The 21,384-nt window shown below is 39.6% G+C and overlaps 1 protein-coding gene across 4 annotated transcripts in view; it reads left to right on the top strand.

The window, feature by feature from the left end:
- Positions 1-2,299: 2,299 nt before the first annotated feature.
- The window catches only part of EEIG2 (EEIG family member 2), an 81,031-nt gene continuing 61,946 nt past the window's right edge, over positions 2,300-21,384 (top strand). For all 4 annotated transcript variants that reach the window (XR_012509164.1, XR_012509165.1, XM_074370083.1 and 1 more), the window contains exon 1: positions 2,300-2,575. Coding sequence is in view for 2 of the 4 variants with exons in the window: in XM_074370083.1 (XP_074226184.1) it covers positions 2,436-2,575 (140 nt within the window). In the remaining 2 variants the exon portion in view is untranslated. The remainder of the gene's footprint in view (positions 2,576-21,384) is intronic.

Here is a 21,384-nt window from a genome sequence, read left to right on the forward strand (position 1 = left end):
TGGTAATGTTTACCACACATGACATGACTTGAATTCAATAGTCTGTTGACTTCTATTCCACCAGCCCTTCTAAGAATTTCAGAAGCACAAAATTGCCTGACTGATACTCTTCTTTTTGAAATAGCTAGAGTGGTTTCAGGTTTCTACAGTGAACCCTGACTGAACAGGTGTGTGCTGGTAGCTTTCTGTTCCCTAAACTCCATCACTCTCCACAATTCTGCACCTTACCCTGTGCCTCAGGAGGCCATCCTCTATAAACTGCATCTTCCAGGTTCCCATGTCCTCCGACTTTGGTTGGTTTTAGATCATGGGAGATACCAGCAGATCAGAGAGCAGGAGCTGAGAGAGGTCAGGATATTTATCCCCCTCTTTTCAACTCCTTACCAGACTATGGGTTCCTTACTTTGCCCTCAGTTCTGTAAAGAGTCCTTTCATTAAAATTTCCTCATTTAAACACTTTGAGTATGATGTCTGTTTCTTGCCTGGAACTTGACTCAAACACAGTGTTTAATAATCAACTAAAAAAGAATACTAGATTCTTCCTTCAGTTTTACTGATGCTGGAGATCTTTATATACTTCAAATCTGAGTATATGATTCCTCTGTTTTAAAACTTCAATGGCTCCCTATTATATCCCTGTCACCACACCCTACTCTAAGTTGCAGCCAGACTGAACTACTTTCAGTTCCTCTTGCAACGTGGTCTCTCTTCCTCTGAGCCTTTGTACATTCTTCCTGGAAACTGCTGCCCACCCCCACTCTCACCATTCAGACATAAGCTCAAATGTCACCTACCCCAGAAAGTCTTCCACAACCCGATTTATCCTAGTTAGATGCATTACATTCCCACAGCAGCCTCTACTCACCCACGGTCATACGTAGACAGAGTTCAATGTCACATTGTACCGCCACTGCCTGCTTACCTACTTGTGTCCTCCAGTAGATGTAAGATACTCCCCTTCCCCCACCCCCCACTTTGTCCCAAATCCTATTCAGTCTTTGAAACTCAGAACACTGGTTAACTTAAACTAATTACTTCCTCTTCTGAGTTCGAGACAAATTGCTTCTTTATTCTAAACACAAATGCTAGGTTTTGGCTTTTGATGACAAATTTACCTATGTCTCTCTCACTAGATCTTAAAATTCTTGAGGTCAGAGAGAGAGAGAGTGTGTGTGTGTGTGTGTCTGTCTGTCTGTCTTTTAATCACTGAGTCTAGACAGTGACTGACATTTTAGGCGATTAAGAAATTTTTGTATGAATGAAGGAAGGAATAAATGAGTGAACTGAGAACGGGAATCTCTTCAATGGCAGCCTTTCAGAGATTCCTGCAAGGGCATGTTTGGGTATAACAGACTGAAAACACGAACGTTATGTAACCAAGCAGGCAACATACATTTGTAACAGCATATACATGCCTATGGAGGGCAGGTAATTGCTGTGCATCTATGGAGACTAATTTTTTTTTCCAGTTCTCGGTATGGGCAGCCAAATTTTAGAAGGGAAAGTATTATTTTAATCCCTTCTGTACTCTTTTATCCTGGATGACAGGCATTAAAGTATAAACCAGAGAAAACGCCTGTAGCAGTACAGTACCTGGGTCCTCAACACAGTTCAATCCCTTTTCTTTTTCCTGCCTCCTCCTTGTTTTATATTAGAAGGCTCGTGAATTTAAAGCACGTAAGAGATATTTTCGTTTTTGGATTTCAATTTGACGAAAACAACGTCGTGGAGATTCTGATTCCCCTATTAACCCATGACTCTCAAACCCAAGGGAAAAAATATCATTGGAGAGGGAGGGGAAGAAAGGAGGTGGGGCAAAAACTGAAAGAAGGGCCGAGAGGAAGCTGTAGAAGGAAGTTCCTTTTTGGAAGGATTTGCCTTTTTTTAACCCCAGAGAGGCGTGACGCCCTAATTGCCGTCGCGGGGCAGTTTCGCGACGAAGCGCCCGCCCGCCCCGAATTTTTCCTCGCCCGCCCCCCCGCTTCCGCCCGCCGAGGCGCTGCCGGCCGCCGCCGCTGGGGGCGCCCCGAGCCCAGCGGCGCTGAGGCGGCGCTGAGGCGGCGGTGGCAGCGGCGGTTCTCCGAGCTACGCCTCTCCCACTGCCAGACGGGCGGCGGCAGCGGCGAGCTGCACACCGAAAGGGCGCCCACCGCTCAGGCGAGCTGCAGCACGACCGCTCCCCGTGCGCGGGCGGCGTCTGCGCCGCGGCCGCCGCCGCGCTCCCGCCCGGGCTGCTGCGAGAGGAGGCGGCGGCCCCGGCCCCGACCCCCGCCCCGGCCGGCCCGCGGCGCCCCGCGGCCGCGCCCCCGCGCGCAGCTCGCGGCCCCGGCCATGGGGCTGGGCGGGCCCGGGGCTCGGCTGAGTTGAAGCGGCGGCGCCGGCCCGCGCGCCCCTTGGGGCCGCCCCCGCACCCGGCTCGCCGGCGGCTGGCTCTCATGATGATGAAGAAGAAGAAGTTTAAGTTTAAGGTGGACTTCGAGCTCGAGGAGCTCTCCTCGGTGCCCTTCGTCAATGGGGTCCTCTTCTGCAAGATGCGGCTGCTGGACGGCGGCAGCTTCACCGCCGAGTCCCCCAGGTAAGCCGCCCGCCGCGCCGCGCCGCGCCGCTCGCTGCTTCCGAGCAGCTGCGCCCTCGCCTGCCCGGCAGGGGCTTGTTGGATGAGCAGCATCTCTTTCCGTGGCCCATTTGCTCCAGGAGGGCGGCCAGCCCCGTGAGCTCTTCTTTCTCTAGGGACCAGTCTGAAATCGGTCAGGAATGTATCGATCTGCACAAAGTGCTTCGCAAATGGGTTCTTCTCGGCTGGGTTTGCCACCTGCGCTCCTGATTCCAGATGGTTCATGATACCGGCTCTTCCCTCCTAAATTGGCTAGGAATGGGAGCGATGGTCAGAAGAGAGAGGATGCTTCTGGTTTCTTTTCAGACCTTTCCATATTTGTGAAATGCGAAGTGGAATTCGAGCTCTTGTTAAAACAAAAATAACCCAAACTGCTCGAGTTCCAAGAGCGCCCACTCTAAACAGAAGCCTGTGCTTAGCTCTTTTCCTCCCTGTTCCCGGGGGCTCGGGAGCCTAGGATGCGGCCGGGGTAGGCCTGGTCAGGCTTGACTTGAGTCAGTTGTTCCCTGGCAGGCGGGACAGAAGCCTGTGCCTCCTCTCAGAGCTGCGTGTCCAGTTACGCCCCAACGCTCACAGAATTACCCGTCTTGAAGTGGCCGCTAGTGGCTCTCAGTGTGGAGGACTTAGAACCAGAAAGAGAGCCCGGACCCAGCCCTCATTTTGAAATGAGCCCCTGGGCACTCTTAGGGGAAGTCATTGGCAGGTTGAGAATGAAGTCAGGAGTGGTACTGTTCTTGGAGTCATTTCAGGGCTTTTTGTAGATTAACAGATCTACCCTAGGGTAAATTTTCCTTAAGATAATAGAAGATTTGCAGAATTTTTAAAAGTGAACTTCTAAGTTTCTGAGATCAAGGAATAAGGCGCATGGTTAATGCTTATTTTGCTGAAATGTACTTTTCAGTGGACTTTATTTTTACCCTGAAAAAATATTCTGCTTTCCTTTTGTCACACCCATTAATAATGTAAAGGAAATAATGCCCGTGGGTTGTAGAACTGGGACAGGAAAATTGTCCGCGGTGGCAGTATTGAAGTTTATGGAATCCAGAAAGTATAAATGTTTAGTTGACCAAAGCAAAGGAAGTATGAAGCAATACTGAGTCTCAGAATTTAAAAAATGGTGTCTGAGGATAGTTGTAACGATTAAACTATGATGACAAATCTGTGGCTATTTATCTAAGTAGTTATTATTACAGACATTTTCAACACAGTGGTAAAAGAACAATGTAGCTGAGAATGGTGCAACAAATATTGTACCAGCTCTTACGGTGTTGAAAGCCAAAGCCAATTCTTGAATGTTGGGTAGATGCAAAGAACAGTCTTACGCTGTCCTGCCGCAGAGTCCCACCCCTCACTTCTAGCCGTTAGACCAACTCTTCTGGGCTAGTGGTGACACCTGGTGGTCAGGGCACTTCCCTACTACCTCCTTTCCCCCTCAGATTGGTTTGTCTTGCTTCTTAACAAATCAGTTGCAGGAATCATTTATTCAGCAAATGTGTGTAGGCTAAACCATTCAAGTATATTAACTTATTTAGTTCTCACAGCAAGCCTATGAGGTAGGGCTCCCCGTTTTGTAGATGAATAAACTGAGACTCACTGTAGCTGTTCCAAGATCCCCACAGCTGGTAAGCGAAATGCCAAAATTCAAATACAGGTCTATCTAATTTCAATCAGATGTATGTCAGATAAAGGAGAAAATTGTGTGCTGTGCTGAATAGGGAGCTTCCTAATGGCTTTAACAAGCAAAGGGTGTAATTTGACTTGGAGTTTGCAAGGTTGGAAAGGAAAAAGCAGAGTATCCTGGATTAAATTTACCCTTTTCTCTTCAAACTAAAATGTGACTTTAATCAAAGTTAGGTTAAGAATGGTGCTCTGTGTAACCAACCAAACAATCACTGTATTGTTTGAGGGAAATGAGTCACAGTAAGAAATCTGTGCCTTGTTAGGTAGAGGTAGTTGGTGTAAAGCTAAGAGCAAGAGTTTGGAATGAGGCAGATTTGAGCCTAAACCCTTTCTCCACCTTGGTAACCCTGGGTGGATAACTTAGCCTCGCAAAGCTTCCATCTATAAAACAGGAACCATCACTGGCTGATGGGGGTGTTGAGAGGATTTAGTGACGGTGTACCTAAAACAGCTACCACAGCGCTCTGGCACCCAGCTGACACGTAAAGAGAAGACAAGGACCTTGCCTGAGAGGGTTTGTTTCCTTTACATGTTTACTTAATTCTTTCCTCCTGGCACCTATGAAAGTGTTGATTTGAAAAAGATACCTCGTTTTGGAAGAAAAAAGAAAGAAAACTAGAAGTACCTAAAGGAAGTGAATTACTTAAAAATTGCCTAGCTTTTCATTCTTGGGTACCAGTCTAGGCAGTGCATCTCAAAATAAATGCTAGATTTTAATTTTTTTAAAAAATCACCTTGTACCTCTGATAAATCAAATATAGTTAACACTTAACATTTCTCCCATAAAAATATTAAATGAACTACATAGGAAGAGTTAACTTAGCAGGCCCAAGACTGCTTTCCTTAGAAGTGCCCGCTTGCAGTGTTTTTGCTGGCATCTGGGAATGTTCAGCAGTTGCCCACACTGACATGAAACTTTAGAGTGACTCATTGTGCCTAGACTACAAACAGTGTGGTTTATGCTGAGTGCTTTCTGGGAGTCTGGACTTTTGGGCTGTGCTAGGCAAGGGGTGCCTACATGACCAGCCATAAAAAAAAAAAAAAAAGAGAGAGAGAGAGGAAAAAAAAAAAACACCTTAGGTTCTGCATCTCTAATGAGCTTCCCTGGTAGACAACATGTGTTATCATAATTTGATGCTGAAGAAATTGTGTTCTGGGTGACTCCACTGGGAAAGGACTCTTGGAAGCTTGCACTTGGTTCCTCAGGACTTTGTTCCCTGCGCCTTTGCCCTTGGCTGATTCTGCTTTGTATACATCTTAGACATGAGTATGACTATACACTGAGTCCTGTGAGTCCTCCTAATGGGTCACTGAACCTAGGGGTGGTTTTGGGGACCCCCTGATGCATGAACCTACGTAAAGTAATCATTCATTTTATCAAAGAAAAGCCTTAGAGGTACATAGCAGATTATAAATATATTTGGTTTTGTGCAGAAACTACAGATGAAGATAATTCATTGTTTACCAATATTAATTGAGCATTTACCAAGTTTTTAGCTGTCAGGGCCTATGAGAAGTACAACAAATATAAAGGCCCATAAGGGAATTACCTCCGCTTAATGAAATTAGATCATACATGTATAATTGCTTGAGAGTAGGAGACAGTATGAGTTAGTGCCTAATCAGTGGGTCAGACAATATGTGAGTGTTGTTGAAATTCTGAAGGTAATAATTTATTTAAAACTGTATTGTAAGCGGTTACTGAAAATCACATCAGCTTTTCAGTTGCACGTTCTGGGAGGATGAATTTGCGTTGACAAGGAAGTGAGGATGATGGGGACAGTTTGAGCAAGTCATCGATAGGAGTTGGTGATACATTAGCCTGATTACAGAGCGTTCACATTAAACTTCTAGCAGAAGGTAAAGACTTTGAATGCCATTATAAAGAATTTGCTTTCCACTGTTCATAGGATAAAAGTCAATCTAAGATTCTTACACTAGGCTGTAATGTGCAATGTGATCAAAGGGGTGTTTAAGCTGGCTGGTGGGCTGATGCTCTTTGGATTCAAATGGGGATCGATTGGAAATGAGGAGGCAAATTAGGAGTCTATTAAAATAACCCAGGCAGAAGCAAATAAGAACCTGAACTGATAATGCTATGACAAATGCCTTGACAACATGTTAGAGTAAAGAAGTCAAGAAGAATCTTTGTTTTGTTTTGTTGAGGGGAACCAATATATGGTGGGGGAAGACCCAAGGAGGTCAGTTGTATGTTTAACATACCACATTGACTGACAACCTGATAAGCGGTTGGAGACATATTTATCGTAGATGTCTTAGATTCTGATCTGTTGTGAGTAAGACTGTTTACTGAACTTTTCATCTAGAATTGCCTTACACAGTTTTGCCCTTTTAAAGATTATTAGCAAAAATTAATCTTAGAAGGACCCGGTTTCTGCTGGGAAAGTGTGTTCAGTGAAGAGGTTAGGAAAAAATACAAAGATTAAAAGGTATTTATTTGTAATAAATGTTATTAAAATGGGCAGATTTTTACATGCCATAGTTAATAAAAGCTCAGAAGATACATTGTACAATTATAGTAATCTAATAAACTGAAACCAAATTATTGCCTAATAAAATCTTTTTGAAGACCTTTCAAAAAGACAGAATATTGCATTAAAATCTTTTCAGAGCACTCTTCCCTTGTAAAAGCATTCAAATCACTTTTGAAGTTTATTGTGATTGTCAGAACAGGTTTAATTTCTGGTCTACTTTAAAAAAGAAATATAAGAAGAAAATTATCTTGTATTTTTTAGGATTCCCAAGTTTGAGTTTGCCTTATTTTTTTCCATCTTTTTTTGTGCTCACAGCTAAATACTTTTCTAAGTTTCACGTGAGCTTGTGACAGAAAACCACGTGAAATCGGGGAGTGTACAGGAAGCTAATGAGCACATCTGTGTATTGGATCATTTACTTTGTAAACAAGCTGAGGAATTTCTTCTCTTTGGCCAGATTATATCTTCATGTTTTGGGGATTTTAGTTCATTGTACATTGTGTACTTCTTTTAAGTAACTTTTTTCCTTACTGCAGAAATGATACATATTCATGCAGAAAACTTAAAAACAGAAAAGCAAAAAGAATAAAAATTGCATATAAATGAACCAATCAGAAATAATCACTATTATTAGTATGTTGGAGTATAACGTAGGAGTCTTTATTGATCTGTATACACACACACACACACACACACACACACACTCCACACACACTTATCACATAATTTTAAACCAAAGTGGAATCATACTATACTTATATCTTTTTCATTTAATGTATCTTCCCATATCATTAGGTATTCAATTATAGAATTATTTTAATAGATGCATGCCATTCTATTATATAGGTTTCCATGGATTATTGAACAAAGTCTCTTTTGAAAGTCTTTCTTCTTTGCTTTCTTTTTTATTAAAACTTTTATAAACACACTAAAATGAGTATCATTAAAGTCAAATTTTGTGTGCTTTTTTTTTTTTTAGGATTAACACTTAGAAATGGAATTATTTGAGTCAAGGGGCGTTTATAAGGCTTTTGATATGTGTATACTATCAATTTGCCTATTGATATGTTAAATTGACTTTTTTAAGATGAAAAAGTTACTAATAAGTAGCTAGTATAAAGAAAAAATAACCAGGATTAGAAAATGCTGTTTGACCGTATGGTTCAAAATTATTTCTACTCTGACCAGAAAAGGGGTCATCTAGTCACATTGTTATAATAGGTATAATAATGGTAGCTAGCACTTAATGGAGCACTTTCCCCATGTGCCAGGAACTTTTCTAAGCCTCTGCATCCTCAAAATAATCCTAGGAAGAAGGTACTAGTATTACATTTTACTGTTATTACTACTCTTATTTTATACCTGAGGAAACAGAAGCACAGAGAGGTGCTGAAAGTTACACAGCTTGTCAAGTGGCGGAGCTCAGAGGTAGTCTGGCTCCAGGGCACGCTCTAATCACTGAAGTCTGCAGCCTCTGAGGTTTTAGGGTATATGTGTTCTCATCTTTATGTTTTAACAAAACAGAAGGTGATTATGTATAGTATGACTTTTTCTGAGTGGTAGTCTCATAAAATTGGTTCCAGTGTGTGACACCACTAAGCCTGGCCCCTTTAGATTTGCCCAAGGTTATTGTATGTGAGAAATAAGAAACAGTACTCATGCATCTACTGTTTTTCCCAAGAGGTGACTTTCCAGTAGTAAATTCTCGAAATTGTTTCATTACTGGCTAGTTAGACCTTTTAAAACTATTATCAATGCTGTTTTACACCAGTAAGTTAATATTCACTATTGTATCACTAAGCCTTACACAGGAGGCTGTTTATATTTTTTGAAAGAATGCAGGTATTTGAAGAAAGGATCTGTTGTAGCTTTGCTAAGAATGGCAAATACACAGAGGTCCCCAAATTAAATATATGGGGAAGTCATATGGGAAATTATATGCTGTTCCATAAACACAGCTTATAAAGAATTAATGTTCAGTTTGGGGTGTCAGCCTTCAACAGGTAGTATTATCAAGTAGAGACCCAGGGAAGTACATTAAAATTCTGAGGAATCTTGAATTATGTTACTAACAGGGGAGTGGAGTGAGTCTCTAGAGAAGATGATGGTGTTCAAATACTAAAAAATGAACTTGTATATATGTATATTTTACATTCCTAACTTTATTTACTACAAAATCCCTTTTATAGGGGTGTTGCCTCCTATTGGGTTAGAATGTATTTCAAGTGCTGTAACACATATATTTGAAAGACAAGTGTTTAAAACTAGATAGCAGTTTATTTCTCTCTCATAGAAAGTTCATGATGACATGGCTCTGCTCCGTCAAGTTATCAGGGGACCTGGCTCTTTATCTTGTTGCTCTGTCATGCCCAAGGTATTGTTTTCATCCACAGGGACTAAGTTGGCTCACCTCACATCCGAATTCCAGCCCCTGGGAAGGAAGAAAGCAGAAGGGGAGGTCCCTTTTGCTCATAGCCCATTGACCAGAACTTGAGTACAAGGACACATCGAGCTCCAAGGAAGGCTGAGAAATGTTGTCTTTGCTGGGTGTCCATGTGCCCAGCAAAAGATTGAATTACAATAAAGAGAAAGGGAGGACACTTATCAGGGGAGAGTTAGCCTCTGCCACTCCTTTCTTTTAGAGAAGAGAAAATTATGGGGGAGGGTATAGCTCAAGTGGTAGAGCACATGCGTAGCATGCACAAGGTCCTGGGTTCAATCCCCAGCACCTTCTCTAAAAATAAATAAATAGACCTAATTGCCTACCCCTCCCCCCCCAAAAAAGAAAATTGATCCTCAGAAAAGTAGCGTAATTTGTTCAAGATCACGCGTCAGTTGAATGAAAGATACTTGAAAGACTGCCCCATAAAGAGGGAATAGACTTATGCTGGGCACATCAGAGGAGAGAACCAGAACCAGTGGGGAAATGGTAAAGAAGTCATGTTTCTATTCAATACAATAATAGAAAAAAATTGTCTCTAACGTTTAGAAGAGAACAGTAGTGAACAGTCTGCCTTGTCCGTTTGTCAGGAATGTTATCCTTCATTAGAAGGATGGGTGATCTAGATGATTCTTAAGGTCCTTTCTAACTCCAGGATTTCTATGATTAAGCTTTCAACTTTATTTCATAATACGGCTCTTCCTAAACCTCCCATTTTAGCCAAGACTCGTGAGCTTATGTTGGCCAGATGTGTGTGCATTCGTCTCCTTGGTACTCTCTCCTTTTCCCACCTCGTTACCATTACCATTCTTTCAGTTGATTAGAATTCCAAGCATTCCTTATGAATGAGATCAAGTGTCTCATCACCTTTATGCCCATACCTATCCCAGCCTACACTCTACCCACTGCTTTCCTCCAACACTTACCTTCACTTACTGTGTCCTTAAATAATATAGGTTATTTGTTGAATGAATGAAATCCTTTCTCACTGTCCCCACTATGATTTCACCTCTTACTCAATTCCTGTAGTTCATGTTTCTACTGGTCATTTTACCCAAATTTGTTCTTTTAATTACCTATAGAAATTCACCACGCAGTGTAAAATTTACAGTAGTAAAAATAAATACAAGAAGAGGTAGGAAAAAGTGTTTAACTGGTCTTTTGGGGGGGGGATGAGGGAGGGGGAGTGCCATGGATGATAATTCCTTAGCAAGGTTTTGAAAACAGTCTAGCTGGGGAAGGAAGAGGAGTGGTAGAAGGAACAGTGCACCCAGTGGCAAGAAACAGCAGCATGGTGTGTGCTGGGAGAGCCGTGAGTACAGCGGTGTGTTACTGCCGCTGCATAAAAAGCGGGAGAGGAAGCGGTCATTTCAAGGAGTCTGGACTCACTTTGCTACTGTAGGATCTGGGGAACCAAAAGCAGAGGAGTGACTTATGACTTATGGTAGGTTGGCTTAGGGCTGGAATTAAGAGAATTCTCATCTGATGACCTTAGTTTTCTCAGTAGCAACCAAAAAGGATGAAGTAAGGGATATGAGGATAATGGTAAAAGATCAGAAAAGTTTCTGTAAGGAATGGGAGAGGAAGCTGACCAAAGACAGGGCCCAGCTGAAATTTAGAACATGAATTTTAGTGATGGCACTGTGCACGTTCGTGTGCATCTTTTTCTCTAGAGAAAATCTAGAGAGGTGGCACGGTGCAGAGTGTAGTGTTACTGAAGATAGATAGGCATTGGGCAAAGAACTCTGAGTCTAGGGTGTTAGGTTATTTGCATGGTGTTAAAATAGCCAATATATTGTAGGTTTTGGAGTGTGTGTAGGGGGAGGACTAGAAATAGGTACTTCAGTGTGACATTAACTGGAAGAAGAAAAGTGAGACATAGCCAGGTATCTGTGCCTCAGGCTTGAAAGCAGAAGCATTACAGCCTGTAAGTGGCACTGAGGAGTTAGGAACATGCTAGCACTGCTTCCTGGGAAGATTGGGGTGGAGAATAAACATGACCTGCCCTACGGGGCTTCAGCACAAGCAGTGTGCCCATGACATGGCCCGGTTTCGGTGAGGCAGCAAGTGGAGTGTTAAGAGAAGTGGCTAAGAATGTAGGAGTTTGTCTACCCCTGGAACCAGGGTTCGGGTGGTATGGCAGAATGGGTTGGGAATAGGAGCAGCAACTGAAGAATGAATCAGGGTGAGGAAGAATAGAACAGTAGGAAAGAGCAGTCTGGGACTTAGGGGGAATAGGCGACCAAGGCTTACACTGTAGTCCTTTCCTGTGGATTACAGGGATAAAAGGGATACGTACATAGAACTGAATGACCTTAAGACTTCCAATATGGATATAAAATAACTTAGTGTCATATCCAGGGCCCAGGTAATACCAGACAGGTCCTCCAGCTGTTACTTCTCGGGATCCAAGAACGAGGTCATGTTAGGTCATGACTTTCACTTCCTGGGAACCCTTGCCTCCTTTTATGCGTCTCTGTCTCTCTCTGTCTCACACCCTCCACGTACAAATTTAATCTTCATCCTCACTAATCTTTTCACTCATTTCAGAGAACAAAATATTCTTCCTGTTCAATGCCAACCTGTTTTCCTGTATCTTTGATCCCACCTCCATTTAACTTGCATTTCTCTCTCTCTGCACAATCCTGATCCAAACTTCACGAAAGAATAGTCTACACTTGCTGTCTCTTAAGCATTCCTCCTTTTCCTTCAACCCCATACTCTGACTTCCACCCCATTACTCAACAGAAACTGTCCTTGCTAATATCATCAGCCATCTCTGATTGTATCTAGTCACTATTTCTCATTTGTGCCTTTGTGCTCTATTCAGCATTCTGTGAAAATTACCTGTTTTTTAAAACTTGACTGTCTTGGCTTCCATGAAACTTTTCCTCCTATTTCTCTGATTCCTTCACTGAATTCTCTAAGGGCACTTCTACCCACCCTCTTTTTTTTTTTTTTTTTTTAATTAAACTTTATTTTTAGAGCAGTATTAGGTTCATAGCAAAATTGAATAAAAGTACAGAGAGTTCCCATGTACTCCCTGCCCACACACACTCAAGCACACACACACACAAACACATACACAGCCTCCCCTGCTGTTAACATCCCTACCAGAGTGGTACATTTGTTACAACTGATGAGCCTACATTGACACATCATTATCACCTAAAGCCTATGGTTTGCATTAGGGTTCACTCTTGGTGTTGTATATCCTATTGGCTTTGACAAATGTATAACTTGTATCCACCATTACAGTATCATACAAAATAGTTTCAGTGCCCTAAAAATCTGTGTGCAGCTTACTCATCCCCCCTTCCCCCTAACTCCAGGAAACCACTGTTCTTTTTACTGTCTCCATAGTTTTTGCCTTTTCCAGAATGTCGTATGGTTGGAATCACACAGTAGGTAGCCATATTCAGATTCAGTAGGCAGGCTTCTTTCACTAAGTAATTTACATTGAAGATTCTTCCATGTCTTCGTGGCTTGATAGCTCATTTCTTTTTATTTTAGCACTGAATAATATTCTGTTATCTGGATATACCACAGTTTACTTATCCATTCACCTACCATTTGCTGTGTGATTCCATGTATGGTACATAAAGTGGTCAAATTCATAGAGACAAAAAGTAAAATGATGATCGCTGGCAGGGAGGAAGGAGTGGAGAATTGTTGTTGAATGGGTACAGTCTCAGTTTTACAAAATGAAAAGGGTTCTTGGAGATTTGGTGCACAAAAATAGGAATGTACTTAAAACTACTGAGCTATACACTTAAAATGTTTAAAATAGTAAATTGTTATATTTTCCCACAATTTAAAAAAAATGAATAAATATTTTACCGTGCCCCCCCCCATTTTTATTAGTCCGAGCCAATTATTTACATGTTAGTATATTCAAGGAAAGTGAATTAGTATTAAAAGGAAAGTTTTCTCTTTTTTAAACTTTGTAATTTAGGGACATTTTGCCCTGAATTTTCTGCAGTAGCCTTGATGGGTCCATTCAGTCATTCTACCAACTAATATGATTTAATAAAATACAGACATACAGGTTTATTCTGTAATTAATTTTTATTTAACGTTTTAAGAAAGTCCCTCTTTCCACCCCTCCCCACTTGTATTTCTGTTTATCTAAGCCATTATTTTTGCTTGTTACACCTCTTGAGATAGATCTTATGTGTTGGTCATCAACAAATGCCAGCAATTATTGATAAAATTCTTTCAAGTTTATCTTATATTAAATGTATTACCTTGTAGGTAAGTTTGTTCTGTGAAAATACTTATGATACTTACTTCCATCTTTTGCATGGGCTCTTTTCATCATCTCAAATGATGTATTCTTCATAATAATCACTGCTGTAAACATAAAATACAAATTTTTACCATCCGGAAGCCTGCAGTTTAGTGGGAGATACTGACACATATATTGTTAAATGCAGAGTGACAAAGGCAACCATGAATGTACAAATAAAATTGTGTGGCAGTTCAAAGGAGGAAAGGAGCTGTTAGCTCTGACTGAGAAAGTAGGGAAGAATTGGCATGCAAGAGGCGGCATGCAAGCTAAGCTTTGAAAGATTAGTAGGATTTAACTGGTAGCGAGGAAATGGGATGAAAATGTCAGACATTTTGACTCTAATAATGTTTTGACTTGTATATATTATTAAAAACTATTTTTAGAGTGGTACATCAACACTGAATCTTCATCAAGAAAGTATTTCTAGTGCAACTGTTTGAAAATAGACTGGCAATTCCTCAGAAGTTAAACAGAGTTATCATATGATCTGGCAGTTCCACTAATATATCCCAAGAGAAGTGAAAACATGTCAACATAAAAACTTATACAGTTGACCCTTGAATAACATGGAGGTTAGGAACACTGGCCCTCCCCGCAGTCATTTAGCCATGTATCTTAGTCCTCCTTATTCTGGTTATCCACAGTTCTGCTTACCCACATCTGAGGATTCAACCAGCCATGGATGGTGTAGTACTGTAGTGTTTACTATTGAAAAAAATCCCTGTATAAGTGGACCTGCACAGTTCAAACCCATGTTGTTCAACAGTCAACTGTACATGAATTTTCAAAGCATTATTTATAATAATCAAAAAGTCGAAACAACCCCAATGTCTGTCAACCATTAAATGGATAAATAAAATATGGAATATCCATACAATAGAATATTATTTGGCAATACAAAGAAAGAAGGTAGTGATATGTGCCACATCATGGGTGAAACTTTAAAACTTCATGCTAAGTGAAAGAAGCCAGTCACAAAATACCACATGTTGTATGATTTCATGTCTATGAAATGTCCAGAATAGGCAGAGTCTAAGGAGACAGGAGGTAGATTAGTGGTTGCCTAGGATGGGGAGGTTGGAGGGAAATGGGGAGTGACTAGTGATACTGTGAGGTTTCTTTTGGAGGTGATGGAAATGTTCTGCAATTGATTGTAGTGGCAGTTTCACACTCTAAATATACTAAAAACCATTGAATTGTACATTTTAACTGACTGAATTGTATAATATGTGAATTATATCTCAATAAGGCTATTTAAGAAAGCATTTTCTGACAAAACTCCATTAAGCCAATCTGATTAACTCCTTGGACAATTTTCTTTACCAAATAGTTTATTCAATTTCATTTAACAAATATCTGTTGATTGTCTACTATGTGTTCAGGCAATTGAACTATTTCTGTTGTTTTTCACTTCAGTTTTTATTTTATGAAATTATTTTCCTTGGTGTTTATTCTCTTCTCTGTATATTTTACAAGGACCCTGAGCTATAAAACAAGAGTAAAGACTATAATATCTATTTTCATTTGTATTAATCTGCCACTATCTGTCAGGTAGCTATTAATTTTACAAAGCCCAGATTTCCAGGGTCAGATTTTACGTATCTCATTTCTGTTTGGAATTCTTAATTTTTGTGACAAGAGCAATCTTTAGCATATGTTATTTTAGCCAGTGCATTATCTTAACCAATTTTATGTTTATTATTGCTACCAGTAATATTCATTATGAGTTAGATAAAATACTTGTAGAATTTTTTCTTTCTTGGCTAATCCAACAGAAAATTTTGAGCATTGCCTTCCTGCTCTGTATTATGGTTTAGGGTTCAAAGATATTCAGGGTCAAAATGTCCTGCTTTGATAGGAGGAAAACAGACCTGACAAGCAGGAACACAGAGCTGTCAAAGTGCACAGCACTGAGAACCTGGTGGCTAGGTAGTAGCGCGGAACAGAGAATGTTTGGGGCCTAGAGTTAAGGACGAGACCGCACTGGGGGTCAAATTTTGGCAGGCCTTAGATGCCATTCTGTGAAGACCAGATTTTATTCTGTAGGCAACATGACCTTGAATCTCCCCTTTTTACCCCTGATTCTAAGATTAATTCAAGATTACTACAGAGCATTTGGAAAATACATAAAATTACAAAGAAGAAAATGTCACCTATCAGAGATAATCACTGTTAACATTTTTATGTAGACCATTTCAGTTTCTTCCAATTCACTGTTTACACAGTTGAAGCCAAATTACATATACAATTTTTTATCCTGCTTTTTAAAAAACTGATCATTATAATATAAGCATTTTCCACATTATTAAACATTTTAGCATGTTATATTAATAGTTCCATACATAATATTCTTTCATGAATGGACTGTAAATTAAGTAATAGTTCTTTTTGGCTCTTTCTGTTTTTTCCAATGTATTTTTTCTCTTGCCAATACTGAGCTCTTTCCTGTGAACATTTGAATGTGAGGTGCAAGCAGGGTCTGTGATGATGTCTGGTAGGCAGCTGAGAGTTCATGTGTAAAACTGAGCACGGTAGTTAGGATTTCTTTCATATCTAGATTTTAAAATAATCCACATGGACGAGATAATTAAAGCTAAAGACAACATTCAGAACAAAACACAAGGACCAAAGTATAGAATTTTGGTAGACAGAGACATAATTAGGAAAAAATGAGACCAAAACATTGGAGAGGAATGTGGCATCACAGAAGCTAAAGGAGAAACAAGCTGAGGAGAGTGTGGAGAGATGGCATGGTGAGAGAGCTGCTCTGTTTATTTGACAATCAGTAAGTCTTTGGTGGACTTTTTAATTTTTATTATTGAGGCATAATTGACCTATAACATCATATTAGTTTTAGATGTACAACATAATGATTCGATATTTGTTTATGTTGCAAAATGATCACCACAGTAAGTTTAGTTAATATCTGTCACCATACATAGTTACAGTGGTCCAGTGGTGAACCTCAGAGAGTAGCTTCATTGGAGTCATAGGAGCAGAAATCAGGTTTCAAGGGGTTACGGGGTGAGCAGGTGGTGAAGCAGCAGAAGCACTGAGTGTGGTTGTTCTTTTGGGAAGTTTGTTAATGAAGAGGAGGAAAGTGGAATTAGGTAAAAGGGGGAAAACAGGAACAATTTTATTTTATGTTTCTGTTTTTAGGACAGGGAGTTGAACGTGGTTATAGGTTGGGGCAAAGAAATAGTGTAAGAGAAAATAGGGATACAAATATTAAAAACAAACCCATGACTGAAAGTCTCTTTTGTCTTAAAAAAAAATTTTTTTTTCTGTCCTCAAACCTGTTTATTGGTTTCATTAGAAATTTTTAGGTTTTTCCTAATCGAATGCTATTTCCAAGCTGTGGCTTAAAAACTAGCTTACACCCAGGACTTATTTTATCTTAATGAAATGAGGAACTACCCATAGCATTGATTTTGAACTTCACATGTTTGCTTCATTTCATTGTAGTGAGTCATCACTAATATAGCATGACTCATTTAGTGATGTTTTCTTTCTAGTTAATATTTTATATATTTCCTTGTTCATAAACTGAAGCTACATTTCAATGGCAATTTCTGGGAATTCTCTAATGCTGGTGTCTAAACCTGAAGTTATTAACATTTTATCTTCTATTGTTGCCTTTTTAGGCCAATTCAGAATCTCTTAAGGTATTTTATAAAGTATTACCTCCGGGTACCATCTGGACATGAAGATCTCCCCATTTTGGTCATTCCTTATGGTTAATGAATGATTTCCAGAAAGCTCAAATGAGTATCTTACTTGGCTTGTCCTATGGTCATCACTGTTTACTCTGTGTACAAGACAGAAACAGTTTTAGACCTAACAGCCCCAGGAAGGTAGTTAGAAAAGATTGTCCATAGTCCTTGCAAAAGAAGGTAATTGTTTCCAAAATTTTGCTTGTAGGCTAAATCAGTAAAGAACATTTTATTGACAACCATAAATTTCCTTCATAATTTCTGTCAATGCGTTCCTATTAATAGAAAAATAAACAACCATTGTTAGTAACACAGATAATATGCATTTGTAATTATGTGCAGTTGAGAACTATAAATTCTCTCATTATATGAATAAAATGTAAGCCTTTCTGAAGCAACCAGGAACTCAGTAATAACTGTAATATTAGCACCAGCTGTTTCCAGTTGAGAAACTGTAAATTAGTACCAGCTGACAGTAGGTCAGGACACTGCTAAGGTAACCCTTATAAAACTAGCATACAGAATAATTGAGAAGCTATGTTAAATATTTATTGCAATTTCTCTAACTCGACCAACTTTGTTCCCACTGGGGTTTCCTTCCATGTGAGGAATGATATCAGACATGTCAAGTAATGCAATGGGATACATAAACATGAAATTTACACTGACTGTGATCAGAGACAGCAGGAGATACCTCAGCAGGTCTGTGTCACTCAGGAAACATCCCAACATGTTATTCTCTGTACAATCCTTTTATATATAGCCCCTTTGTAGTCTCATCTTGTTGTTGGTGTACAGATCTGTTGAAATTTAAATCATATGTAAATATATATATCTATTCTCCAGACCTCTGTTCAAAGTAGAGCTAGCCAGACTGTGTTGCGGTGCCTTTGATTTTAATTTACTTCACTAGCATGAATGTTTCCTCATTATCACATCATTATGATTATTTTAAGGATAACCAAGACAGCCAGAGTAGAGCCTTCACAGTAAAAGTTTAATATTGTTTCGTGCTATTTTGTCACATTCCAGCTGTGTCACTGGCTCATTTCACTCTGGATCTCAGTGTAAACAGTCTGCAGCCTTCTCCTTATCTGTAACTTCAAATAGGTCCCTGATGGCCTATCCGTGTTCTTTAGAATTCACTATTTAATATCACTATACCCAAAAACCTCCTCTGATTCTATAGAATTCCCTTTCAATAACTATACTTGTGAAAATACCAAAGGAGTACTTTTTTAACATGCAACACAACTTCATCAGAGTCCTATTTCTCTTACTCTCAGTATCTTTCATTGGCAGGGCAGCTCTAGATGTGCGTACAGAATGTCCCAGGAGTTTATAGGAGCAAGAGAATAATTTTACCCAGGGCCTCGGGAAATGTATCATAAAAAAAGCTTTTGAGTGAAGTCTTGAGTCATAACACTTTGTAGTTTCCACAGTATATATATTTAATTTTCAAATTACCCTTTAAAGCAAGAAGAAGCCCCTTCTGTCCAGGACCAACCCCAGCTATTGTGTGGACCCCACCCCCTCTGACGTTCTCAGCAATGGGTCCCCTCTGGCACCATCATTCAGACCCTCTCAAATCTTTGACTTTTCTCTTTACTGGTTCTCTCCCATAGCACTCAAGAATGTTAAAATGGGGGAGAGGGTATAACTCAGTGGTAGAGTGCCTGCCTTGCAAGCACAAGGCCCTGGGTTCAATCTCCAGTACCTCCATTAAAAAATAAATAAATAAACCTGATTACCTTCCCCCCTAAAAAAAAATGTTAAAATGAAATCCTCTACCCCATATCCCCATCTGGCTGCCACCCTGATTTTTTCCACTTTATTACTAAAATATTTGAAATCAGTTCTCTTTGTTCCGTTTCTGCTTCCCATAGTAATCTGCCTTCTACCCCCACCTTTCCACTGAAACTGCATTTGTCAGTGTTATCAATGACTTCGTTGTTGGTTTTTTTGAATCTTTATCTTACCTGACCTCTCTGTCACATTTGATATTGTTGAAAAATTAGATCCATAAAGTTGGACTTTTCAATTATAACACTAATTGTTATCCTTCTTAGAAATTTTTCCCTCAGTTTTGGTGGTAACATGATCTCCTTTGTTCCTCTCTGTTGACACTTTAGTCTCCTTGGCCTGCCCTCCTCTTCTCCTGTGTCTCCTGTATCAGTGTTGCCTAGGGATCCAAACTCTAGTACCGTGGCACGTGGAACCATTCTGGTTCCCCAATGTGGAAGCTCTCTGAAAAAGGACCAGAAAGCTATCCTTTTGGGTTTTTGTGAAGCCTTCTTTACATAGTTGTGATTGTCTAAATCATTGGTCAATAGCTGTTGATACAACCCTGAAGCTTCTCTACCCTCCACAGAAATCAGAGGGTGGGACTGAAAGTCCCAGTCCTCTAATCACATGGTTGGTTCTTCCGGCTACCAACCCTCACCCTAGGGCAGGATCCAGAGTCGCTTCAATTACATAACAAAAGACACCTTTTCTCAATGTCAACAATTAGGAAATTCCAACAGTTTTGGGAGCTGTGAGCCAGGAACTGTGGATGAAGAGAAATATATATGAGAAATACATTTTGGTCTCCTGAATCAGCAAATATGTATTTCTGATAAGTTACAGTATCACAGAGACCTCAGGCTCCTCAACCTCAAAATGTCCAAAACTGGATTGTCATTGTCCTCACTGTCTTAACACTACCAACAGAATGAATGAATGTGTGATTGAGTGAATAAACGAATGAAAAAAATCTCGTGTTCAGTTTTTCCCACTGAATGATAGTACCGTCCACCCAATTACTCAAGCCAAAAATACCTCTGAGGTATAAGAGATTCATTGATCCTTAGTGTTATAATTGAAAAGCCCAACTTTATGGATCTAATTTATCCTTAGAGCCTCAAAATGTTTGTTTTTGCCTCAGTTCCCAAAGGTTCATTTTCTCAGCAATCTATGTCTTTTATGAAATAGAAATCTCCATTAATGTTGAAGAAATTTCTCTACTTATAAATGTAACCATTATTTCTCTCTGGAGGGCAAATGTAAGTGCCCTTAAAACTACTTATATCCTTGATAATAACAATATCTAACATTTATTATGGAGATCCGTTATCAGCCAGGCATTGTTCCAAACATTGAGTGTAATAATTCACTTGGTTTCCCAAAATTCCCATGAGGTGTAGGTACCGTTACCATACCTGTTCCACAGAGGAGGAAACAGAAATGCAGTTTAAGGACTGTCTGTGGTGACAGCTGGCAAGTAGCAGACACAGGATTTGAATGAAGCGGACTGGCTCTTAACGTCCATGCAGTAATGCTGTCTGGAAAAACAGCTTGCATTCCTCATAGCAGTTTTTTATCACTGTTTTTAACAAGTTAAAAATACTTTGAGTTACCAAGATATGGCATAATTTTAAGTATGTGCCTAGAGTATATACATGTACAAGTTATTCTTAGAATATTAAGTAGTGCAGTTTGCTGGTACAGTAACTAGTCATAAAAAAATGGGTCCATAATTTTCATTTTATTTTGTATTATTTTTATTTTTTAAGATTTTTTCCTTTGACTTTTTTGAAACATAAACAATGGCCATAGCAACATTTATCTTCTGTTAAGTCCTCTGCTTAGATATTTCACAATCAGCAACTTACCATTTATCTTATAAATATTTGGCTTTCTGTAGTATCAACACAAATCATCTTCTGTTGCTTTGTTTCTTAAAAGTGGTTAAGCAACCATATAAGACTCATAGGAAATTAATGAGTCACATCACGGAAAGCATTTACTAATGTGGCTTTTGTCTCAGTTGCCAAGTAGTCTGAGTTTGTTTCCATGGTAACCCATCAGTATAACAAACTGCCATGAAATAACTTGGCCACTTTTTTTGTTTGTTTGTGTAATTTGGACAGCTTTCTGACAGCTCTGTGTGTGTGTGTGTGCGCGCATTAAAGATTACCACACAAAAAAAATCTGAGTAATCGCCTTAGGCACACAAATTTTTTTTATTTAGAGAAATTGTTTCAAACTCCAGGACTATTATTTTAATAGTACAAAATCTAAAAGATTATTTAAATTAACGTATCTGTTTATACTTGAGTTTTTATTAAGAAAGGGCATAGTCAGCAATATTTTAGGCTTATAAATTTTAA

Source organism: Camelus bactrianus, chromosome 9 (assembly GCF_048773025.1).
Source record: "Camelus bactrianus isolate YW-2024 breed Bactrian camel chromosome 9, ASM4877302v1, whole genome shotgun sequence".
Classification (NCBI taxonomy): Eukaryota; Metazoa; Chordata; class Mammalia; order Artiodactyla; family Camelidae; genus Camelus; species Camelus bactrianus.